The 11,147-nt window shown below is 39.3% G+C and overlaps 1 protein-coding gene across 1 annotated transcript; it reads right to left on the bottom strand.

Moving 5' to 3' along the window:
• Positions 1 to 8,780: 8,780 nt before the first annotated feature.
• On the bottom strand, positions 8,781 to 10,880 carry LOC103414535 (uncharacterized). Its single transcript, XM_008352907.3, has 6 exons — positions 10,779 to 10,880; positions 10,544 to 10,673; positions 10,173 to 10,342; positions 9,747 to 10,038; positions 9,209 to 9,372; positions 8,781 to 9,139 (listed from the first exon to the last, which is right to left on the bottom strand). Exons 1-6 carry the CDS (start codon positions 10,804 to 10,806, stop codon positions 8,985 to 8,987), a joined length of 939 nt encoding a protein of 312 aa, XP_008351129.2. The 5' UTR covers positions 10,807 to 10,880; the 3' UTR covers positions 8,781 to 8,984.
• Between the last annotated feature and the right edge of the window lie 267 nt (positions 10,881 to 11,147).

Consider the following 11,147-nt stretch of genomic DNA (forward strand, 5'->3'; position numbering starts at 1 on the left):
TTGCAATTATTGGCTAGTTTAAACTCAGACTATGAAGATCTTCGCATTGACTGAGCTTCTATCATTTGCAACTGTTTGTGCCATAAGTCCAAGAGAAGTACTACGCAGAAAGTTATGAACATGGGGAATCAAGGTGAGTGGTTCAGAAGCTGGAGCATGTTTATATAAAAAAACTAGGATTGCAGGTGTCACATCCCAGTCTCGATTCTGCCGTAGTACGATATTGTCCGCTTTGGGCCCCAGCCACACCCTCACGGTTTTGTTTTTGGGAACTCACACGAGAACTTCACAGGGGATCACCCATCCTAGGAATGCTCTCGCCCGAACTCGCTTAACTTCGGAGTTCCAATGGAATCCAAAGCCAATGAGTTCCCAAAAAGTATCGTGCTATATAGAGGTGGGCATGTACATATAAGACACATCACCCTCTTTCCGTTGGTCGATATGGGATGTTACAATCCACCCCCCTTAGGGGCCCGACGTCCTCATTGGCACACTCGCACCGAATGGCATAGTGGCTCTGATACCATTCTGTCACATCCAAGACAGGCTCCGTCGTAGCACGATATTGTCCTCTTTGGGCCCGGCCACGCCCTCACGGTTTTGTTTCTAGGAACTCACACGAGAACTTCCCAGTGGGTCACCTATGCTTTGCTGTCAACTTTTTCTTTTTTGTTTTTCTCCTTTTTTTTCTTTCAATAATAACCCTCGCTCTAATGAAAATGTACGAGAACTTCATACCGGCTGATGAGGCTCTCGCTGTGCTTGAGGGTTGTTTTCTAGCTCGGCAAGAAAATTTGACCTAGGTTGTTATGGAATCCAACTTTATGTCTATCATCACTTGGTTAAAGGAATCAATTAGCAAAGCGACTTGGGAGGCTTTCCATGTGCTAACTCGTGTGTTAGACATTGGTGCCTCAATGCATACATGCAGATGGTCCTGGATACCAAGATTGAGAAATGATGCGGCGGATTTTGTTGCGTCACACCAGGTTCCAGAGATGCGCAACTCTGTCTGGGTAAATAAGCCCCTATCTTTGTTTGTAAGAATTCTAAATAAAGATGGTTTACCTTGCGCCCCCCCCCCCCCCCCCGACTTAGTTTATTTTGTGTGAGGGTAAGGTCAGACTCTTGCTTTTTGTGGCGGTGTCATTTGTTTTCTCTGTCCTCATGGCTGTGTACCTTTGCTTGCCAGTTGCCGGCTTTCCATGTTTCCTCAACCTTATGGCTTTGTTTATGATATGATCAATTGCAAAACAAAACAAAAAAAAAAAATTAGATATCATTAAAGTTGTCACGCTCCAATCCCAAAGCATGACAAAAAACAAACTAATAATTCAACAGTGTAGAAACCTTTCATTTTACTTTGTTGTGCACCTAACCTGTGAAGCAATCAAGCCAATCGTAGTTCATCATTTTGCCAATTGAAAGTTTTGGGAATTTTGAAGCTCACTGATCCCAAATCCAACCAGAAATTTCTGCGAATTTTCTGTCATTGCAGCCCAAAACCGAAACCATCTTCGAACTGGTACTGAACGGTTCCACACACATTCGGTTCCACCCCCATACACCGTATTGTACCGGTACCAAGATTTGTTTCGGTTTCGGTTTTGGTTCCACCTCTATCTCGAACCGAACCGTACTGTGCACAGGGCTATTTGTGACTACTGTTCTAAAAATCCCCGCCTAGCACCGCCTAGGCGCTAGGTGGCTGGCCACCGTCCCGATTAATGTCTAGACATTTGAAAATTAAGAAATGGTGCCTAGACCAACTGAGGTGCCCACCTAGACCGCCTAGGCACCCGTCCAGACCCATCTAGGTTGCGACTCACGTAGACAGAAAATAAATAACTTTTAATTTGCATTTAATTTTTTTAATAAGTTGTAAGAGATTTGTCAAATACTTAAATGAGCACACATTATATGCTTGTTTCCCGTGTTTTCATTATGTTTCAATACTTCATAATACATATGTCATTCTATTTTGTAGTTTATGATAAAATTATATATATTAAGTATAAACAGAGAATTATTTACACGAAATATAATGGATTTATTTAAATCTGTCTAATCCGCCTAGGCGCCCGCCTAGACCCCGCCTAACCGCCTAGGCGCTACGCCGCAGTCCGCTATCCGACTAGTGCCTAGCGTCTTTTAGAACCTTGTTTGTGACAATCAAGCACCAATGCACATTGCCTCCATGCCGTCAAAATTGGCAATGAGGAGAGAAGCATCAATTTATAGTATATCAAGGTTAAAATAATAACAAAGAAACATAAAATAAGTGAAGATGCCAAATTGTTACATAAGCCATCAAATTTTAATTTGATGTTTTAAATTCAACATCTCCCTTGGAGATGCTCTAAGCATATCAAAGTCAATTGTCATTCATTCGAAAGAAAGTTTAATCCCAAACGATTCAAACTCATTATCCTCGCAACCATGATCAACTTGTTGATGTTCTCACCAAGGCCCTACCCATGACTCAATTTCATCGACTTCTATCCAAGCTTTGAAACAGTCAATCTCCTTGATCAGCTTGAGGATAAATTTTTCCTTGTGATGGGAATAAGGGTGGTACACCACGTGTTTTTATGTAAGTGGTGGGAAATTTTATTTTTTAAGTTATTAACTTTTTAACACATATATCTCATCATTTATATAGTAACACGTGGTGTACTACCTCGTATATCGGTGACATTGACAAATCTCTCCAGCCTGAGGGGAGTATTAGAAGTCAACTTCAACTTTTTCTTTTTTGCTTTAACTTTTTCTTTTTGATTTTCTCCTTTTCTCTTTCACTCATTGCCCAGTAATTCGGCCTTCAAAGACTCATCGTTGGAATTTGTAGTCCCTAAATTCTAATAGAAGCAGCACCAGTTTTGAACACGACGCATCTTACCTGCAGCTTGGTCAAGGCTACCCTTGATGTGAAGAGGTTAGAAACAATAGTGTTGAATTTGTGTTTGCAGTTGAAAAATAAAAAACTGCTATCTTCTTTGGTTTGGGAACTTTAACGAAAAGCTTTTGGTACTGTTCACTTTAATGAAAAACCACATTTTTACACTAAAAAGTCAATCTTTATACTATTCACTTTACCCTTTATTTTGTTTTTATCGTTAAAACTCAAAGTTTTCAAGTCATTTTTATTAGTTTTCCTTTTTGGTTTTTGCTCAGGAAATATTAACTCGTTAATTGATTGAGACAGAGAATGAGCTTATCCTTGAAACTTGGTTTATTGATCTCTGGTAGATTAGTTTTGCTTCCCTATTCTACACCCGCAAATATTACAAAAAAAAAACCCTTTTTAGACGAAAGGATTTCATCGGGTCAAACACTATTTCGTCACCCAGGTTTTACCTGGCAAACATTCGTCGGGTCAAGTTCGTCGCATAAAACCCGTCGCTGAAACATTTGCTCGATAAGACTTTAATTTTCATTGCTTAAAGTGCGTTTACCAACTTGACCCGACAAAAATAATGTGCTCGACGAACTAGTCGTCGGGCAGTTAATTTAAAGAAAAATAAATAAAAATACATGCTCGACGAACGTATCATCGGGCAAAAGGTTTAATTTTTTAAAAAAAAATCTTATTTAAATTATATTAATCTACAAATCTAAAAAATATTTAATTATATATTTTTTTTTTGAACAAACGATAATATTTACACTAAGGGGAGGGGTGGGCTTAGCCTCACAATGTGCTAGCAATAATGTGGTTCAAATTCGCCTTTGGCGAGAATCGAACCTAATATCTCTCACATACAAGTGAGAGAAATACCACTAGACAGTACTAAGTGGCAATATTTAATTATATTAAAACTGAAATATTCGTGCAAGTGTATGTAAAATATTCTAAACTAACTACCAGTGGGGTGGCTCATGGATGCCGGCTGAAGGTCATCAGAGGATCGGGGGCGCGAATGCCAAAGGCTGTTATGCTTGGGCTATACTAGAAATGTAGCTCTAAAGCTCCTTCTCTCAATGGCACGCCGCTTCTTCCCAAGCTTCTTCTCTCAGGTGCGCTTATTCTGGCTCGCAGGCAACTTCTTGTTAGCTCACTAACTCCATCTCCAACTGTTACAGTCTAGAAGACGTCGTGCTTGGAAGTTGAAAGCTAGATGAAGAAGATCTCTTGAGGTCCCGAACCCGACCCGCTCATAGGCTACGTAATTCTTTGCATTTCCGTCGCCTAACCCCGTCCATCAGTAACTGTAGAGACACCTGTTAATGTTGGGCACTTTTAGACTCACATAATGGTGTAGGTCGGGAGAGAAGCCACATAAAGCCCAAGGGAGATCAAAAAGTCCAAGGTCTAGTGGGCTTAGGAGAGGATGTTTCTAAGCGCTAAAGCCAACCGCCTATAAGTTCAGCTCGACTAGGATATGTAAAGAACTTTTCGACCTCCAGGGGCACATGGGCAGGCTGACAGCTTTATGATATAAGTCTCCAAGGACAAGCCTACCCAGAAGTTAACCAAGGCACGTGACGGATCACATTTAGTGCCAAAGACCTAAGATATGACGTAAAGTTCAACGCTCGAAAAGATGGGGTTGGATAACCAAGGCAAGTAGGGCTCTCGACCTGCATCATTCTAAAAGTACATGCAATCTCGACCAAACACATGTCACTTCATCTCCGAATGTCTAGTTGATAGGTGAAAATGTGTTAGTATGCTAGGCTATGTAGGTGGCACATTAAATGCCAAGTTGGGAAGACCAAGATTGTGGGGGAGGGGAGGTTCATTGAGGGCCTATATAAAGGGGCAGGAACCTCCTATATTGGGGTTAGACGACTGAAGGGGGAGAGAGTTCATGTATTAGCCGAGCCCTATTTTAGTCTTGAAATCAATATAATTCAAGCAACATAGTGGATGTAGCCCAGTTTTGAGGGGTGAACTATTTAAATCAAAAGACTGTTTACTACCCTCATGTTTCGTGGTTTTCAACATTTAGTACATCAAGTTTTTTTCGTCTCAGAGTCATACCTAAAGTGTAAATTTTGGGACAGTCTCATACATCTGTTAATCAAAGTGTTAAGTATTCCGTTAACTGATGATGTGGCGCCCACGTGGACAATGACTGGGTGCCACCTGTCAATAAGGGGTCCACTTGGAATTCAAAATTCAAAAAAAATATTGAAATAATTACTTTTAAAAATATTATATTAAAAAAAAGTCCAAAACCAACCCAGAACCCCCTTCCTCCATCCCCACCCGACACCCCTCATCCCCTCCACCCCTTTCATCTTCTCCACCCGACCCCTCTCTCTTCTCCCTTCGTTCTCCCTCCCTTCTATTCGCTGCACATCCATCGGGCCGAATCGATTCCTTCAACTTCAAAACCAGAAATCTCGCCTCAACGACGAGCTTCAACCCACATAAATCCTCAACCACCACATTCAAATTCCCCAAATCGCACCCAAATCCAAACCCATTCATGGCGTTAAAGAAATCGGGGTGGTGGGAATGAGTTGCAAATCTGGAGGAAGGAGTTGCATATCTGGGTGGAAGACGGGCCGCCATGAAAGGAGGAAGGAGTTGCAGATCTGAAGGAAGAACTTGTGGGTGAGTTGGAAGGCGAAACAGTTGAGGTTCGAGTGGAGATGTGACTCGGGCGAGTTCTGTTGAATGGTGCAGACCCGGAGGAGGTGGGCCTGGTCAACCGGGGATGGGGTGGCGGCGGCGACTTGGGTGGGAGCAGAGGAGAGAATGGAAGGAGATGGGAGGGAGGGTCATTTGGGGAGGGGGGTTCAGGAAGAAGACAACTTCTAAAAAAAAAAAAAATATATATATATATATATATATAATATTTTTAAAATTAATTATTTTAATATTTTTTTGAATTTTTAATTCCAAGTGGACCCCTTATTGACACGTGACGCCTAGTCATTGTCCACGTGGGCGCCACATCATCAATTAACAGAAAACTTAACAGTTTGACTAACAGATGTATGAGATTGTCCCAAAATTTACACTTTAGTTATGACTCTGAGACGAAAAAAACTTGATGTACTAAATGTTGAAAACCACGAAACATGAGGGTAGTAAATAGTCTTTTACCCTTAAATCTTGGAGTCCATTTCATTGTAGTCCATATCCTAAGCCCACCAAAGGTTTAGTGTTTTAATATATTAACCTGTAAATTTTGAGCGGTAGCAACACCTCTAGATCAGGTGTCAGCTCCTCCATTGGCGTGTCGGGTTGTAGGAGATATTGGCAAGGTACTCGTCCTTCTTCTGCAACACAGAAGCCTACAAAACAAAAACAAAAACAAACCCAATTAAGATTATCAATCCATAATTTTTAAAATTTAAGTAAATGAATTTTGAAATTTCCCAACGAAATGTAAACTCTAAACCCTAAGTCACCAAGAAAAAGGAGAATTGACCAATGAAATATTTAATGAATTGGGATTTGTCTGATGACATGGTTCGTCAGGTAAAGATACCTTCGCCAACGAATTGTTGTTCTGTCAGGCAAAAGTTAGACATTTTTCCCTTGGCACATAATTTTTGTCTGGCGAATTTACTTTGCTCGTCGAAATGTTTCAATCGCCTAAAGCCTCTGAAAAAATTTAAAACGTTGATCATTTTTACCCGACCAATGTTTTTAGGGAAAATTTGAAATAGGTCCAATTTTATATGCCTACTTTTGAAATAGGTCCAATTTTTAGTGACTTTTGACTTTTGAAATAAGTCTAATTTTTAGTTACTTTAGACCCATATCAAAATACCCCATGTTTTAATTCCATTGAGTAAAGGCACTTTGCTCAACGAAATTTGGTTCGTCGGGCGATTGGTAATTTCTGGTATAGCAGGCATTTTTTTACTATTTTACAATTTGGCTATAGTGCGCTAGTAATTCCATGGACAGTGACCTCTGCCTCCACGAAGCATGTATCCTTCAACACAAACGCCATGCCTACCTGATTGAAAAGACTCAGTGTAATGAATCTCCACCATCCCCACTCTAAATTTGAAGCACTGAACCAGTAATTTACTACAAGCACCAAAAGTTTTATAAGTTTACGAGTATCTTGGAATCTAACGCACAAAGACGCTACGAACTTTTCATAAAAAATAGAACTAAATGACCCTAAACAACAGATTATATTGTTGTCTATGTATTATCGTCCTTTTAGTGTTACTCAAAACATTCAGTTGCTTTCTACTAAAAGCCCAACAAGAGTCAACATTTCGCAAGAACCAACCACAAATTGTGAACACTTTCAGTAGGTTACAAGCATAAATTATCAAACAACCTTCCACAGAACTCAAGTTCAATAGTAAGCATCACCACGTTGTATCGTATGCCATCAAGATTCAAACGCCACAAAGAACTCGAGCGTCGTCGTCGTTCATGGGGTGAATTTCATAAGAGGCCGGCAATAAAACATCCTTAATTTTGAAGTTTATAACATTTTCATATCCTTATTTCCTCATATGATTATGTAGCAATTGGATTAAGCAAATCTTTACCTTTACCAAACTGATGTCTGGCATGCACCTGGTCTAGGAGGCATAGGCTAAACTCTGCATATATTTTACAGTCAGGAGGAAGAGATTTTGGTTCGGCTAACGCCCAATAAAGAGCCAGATGGGCACCAACTCCATTGCCTTTTTAACTTGGGATAGAGCTGTATCTTCCTGCAAAACAACCAAAACATTTACAAAATATTTAGTTAAACCGTGCTTAAGCTTCCGATGTCTTCGAGAGAAATTTATTACAGAGGGAGAGAAGTCTAACAAGTTTAGGGTTATATACCATTTCAGGTCTTCCGCAGTAAATACTTTTGAGTCGTAGGATTCGGCGTCTAGCTCTGAGAAGTTGTCAATCCTCCAAGTATTCTTGTACATAACAGGATCCTTTACCACATTGATAGACATTGTCCTTTGCCTGTGCTTCGCTCTGTACAAACAAAGACCTCCTCTCCGAACACACAGGTGTCATCAATGAGGAATCCATTGGAAGCTTCAGTGAAAGCTTTGTGGGAGAGAAATTGATCGAACCCCAAATCGAATTTCATCCCATGAAAGGGCCTTTCCTTTTGTTCAAAGCAATGGACGGGGAAAACATACAAGAAAATGAGACGATGCTTTGCAAATATGAGAACTATAAGCTTCTTGATTGTTTGAATTGAATGAAAGAAATAGTACCTTGAAAAACAAAGTAGTGGCTGTTCTGATCAAGCAAAAACAACCTGAAAACAGCATACACTTCTGAAGAAATCTGGGGGGCATTTATTCCTGACATTACCAAGTAGAGAGAGGTTCTTTCACATTCATGTTCTTGTTTCCGTTTGGATAGAAAACCAGTTTCCTGCAGCAATACAACAAATTATACTATTATAAATTAAGCAGCTCGAAAATAAGAAGAAAATACTAGTAATTGATGGAAAGTTTATGAAAATAGAAATAGTAAGAATTTGTTCTTAGAAACTGAGAGAAAGGATTGTACCATTTGTATCTTCAGTTCTAGAATAAAATATGTTTTCCCGCTTTTATAAGGAAAAGTTAAAGGTGTTATTCCTAACATGAAACCTTTTAAAGATTGAATTGTTATGCTTTGCTTCAAAAAGGTTGCCTTTGTTTCGTTGAAAAGGTATCCATCACCTGCTTGTGGGTGCTTCGAAACACATTCTGCAATTTTAATTCTTATGCAAAGGAACAATGTTTACGGTGTAGCATTTTCAAACAAGTTAAGGTTAGACTAACCAAACAAAGTTTTTAGCTAAACACAAGATAAGCTACTTTAAAATAACTGGTCAAGACTCGGCATATGTCTCACAGGACGGATTTTTTAAGAAAACAGGTCCTATCAAGATACACTTCAATCACAAGTCATTTGGTGGAAAGGATTGCAGCTCTAGGGTTCTACAGAACGCCACTTTTAGGACAAACCATATCGCGGATCCAGAACTACATTCGTATTCATAAGTCAATTAACATCATTTTCACAATATCCGAAATCAAATACAAGCTGACTATAGTCCTTCCGCAATTCCATGGATAGTGACCTCTGCCTCCAATATGCAAGTATCGTTCAACAGAAACCCCTTGTGTGCCTGATTGAAGGTTTCCAGTTTAAGGAACGTAGACCAACCCCAATCCCGAGTTGAGTTACTGAACCAGTTGTTAGCTGCACATAATACACCCTGAGGTTATGAAGGATTCATACAATTAAACACTGAAATTGGACAATCTTTACCTATAAACCACTCATGTTTGGCATGCATTTGATCTACAATGCGCAGGGAAAACTCTGCAAAGACTTTGAAACCAGGAACTTTTTCCGGATCATCCAATTCCAGGAAAAGAGAAATATGAGTACCCTTTCCATCGCCATTTCCCTCGGGATAGAGCAGTATCTTCCTGCAACGTTGGTAAGAATATGATAACTTTTTATTACGTATCTCTCGTTAATTGGGATGGGACCCTATTCACCTCACCTCTTTGGGTTTGAATTAAAAGAGCAAAGCCCTACATTGGAAGCAAAAATTCAACATGTTTTACAGTGATCGACCACATCTAGTGCGAAAGTTGTGTAGTTAAAATTGCATATATAGTTTGATACTCAAAAACCATATGCTTGTTTGGAGGAAAATTGACTTTAGCTAACAAGGGTGATTAGTACTCTCTATTATCATGCAGGTAAAACAAGATGAGTGATACGAGATTATACTGTGGATTAAAAATTAAAAATTCTCTTATTAAGGGCATTAATATAAAGGGCCTAGAAGAGATACCATTTTCGTTCTCCGGCAGTGAATGGTTCTGATTCGCAGCAGTCAGCACTTAACTTTGAAAAGTTCTCAACCTTCCAAACATGCTTGCACATAACACCAACCTCGATCATTGATATTGACTCTCCTTTGCCGGCTCTTTTTTCTTTACAGACAAAGACCTCAGCTCCAATCACACAGGAATCATCAATGACATATCCATTGGAAGCATCAGTAAACGATTTAAGAGCGATAAGCTTATCAAATCCCGAATAACGCATCATCCCATGGAAACATATTTCCTTTTTATTGGCATCTATGGAAGATGTAGGGTAAAAAATAATATCAGCAAATGAGCAGTGAGCATTGCAATTTGCAAACAAGAAATTTTTCTTGTCTATGAATATGTTCACCTGATGAGAATTAACTTTTGAAGTTGGTATAATGTACCTTGAAGAACCAGGAACGTGCCTTTATTCTGATCAAGCAAAAAGAACCTGAAATCAACATATACTTCGCATCCCGTCTGAAGTGAATCAGCTCCAACCATTTCCAAGTAAACAGAGATGTGGCCTTCCACATTTTTCTTCTTGTTGCCATTCGGGTAGAGCACTAGTTTCCTGGGAGCAAACATACAGTATGGGGCGTATGGCTAACATTTTATTTTTAACCAGCTTACACAGCACATGATACACGAAACACATTATTGCATTACAGAGAAAATGTCATAGAACTAGTGTCTGACAGTGAGTGTGAAACATAAGTTTGCACAAGATGATATTAAACTAAAACTTTAGCAGATGATATAATGGGAGATTCACCATTTGTATCCTCCAGCTTCAAATCCACCCGACTCATATTTGTCCGCAAAAATTTCGGTTAGCCATGAAAATGACCCGATTTTTATAGTGTAATGAGTTGGAGCTGAATCTGAATACGATGTTAAAAACCCTGAAACAAAATAGTGTTGATGAAAGCGTATATCAGGCATCTCTGGCATATAACAATATCCTGAAATCTGAAAACCGCTAATATAAAGCAGATAAGTTATCTAACCATTTTGTCGAAGGGGATTACAAGCCATGGCAATAAAATTGGAATTGATTAACAAACTGTTAAGGCTAAACTGTTATCTTTTGCTTCAAGAGGAGCTTACCTATATATATAATGCCATTAGAGAAGGAAGTACGGGCATCCAATGAAAAGATTTTTCAGTGTGCCCCAAATAGTGTGGTATGCCACATGTCATTATACACTTAAAAAAAAAAAACTTCTTTCCAATTGTATGATGATATGTGATGTATCACTCTGTGTTTTGAACAGACTAAAAAATCTCACCACACAATGGGCTTGCTGCAGATTGAACGATATGTGTCTTTTCATCTCTCTATACTGTATTCAATAGCTTCATACACTGGATATACC

The sequence above is a fragment of the Malus domestica genome, chromosome 13 (genome assembly GCF_042453785.1).
Source record: "Malus domestica chromosome 13, GDT2T_hap1".
In the NCBI taxonomy this organism is placed as follows: domain Eukaryota; kingdom Viridiplantae; phylum Streptophyta; class Magnoliopsida; order Rosales; family Rosaceae; genus Malus; species Malus domestica.

Bases quoted from the DNA above. Each gene is read 5' to 3' on its own strand.
- LOC103414535 (XM_008352907.3), bottom strand. From the start codon at position 10,806: ATGGCTTGTAATCCCCTTCGACAAAATG. The intron at 10,674-10,778 runs GTTAGATAACTT...ATTTTGTTTCAG, and splicing joins TAATCCCCTTCGACAAAATG to GGTTTTTAACATCGTATTCA. The intron at 10,343-10,543 runs GTGAATCTCCCA...GTTTGCTCCCAG, and splicing joins GAAGCTGGAGGATACAAATG to GAAACTAGTGCTCTACCCGA.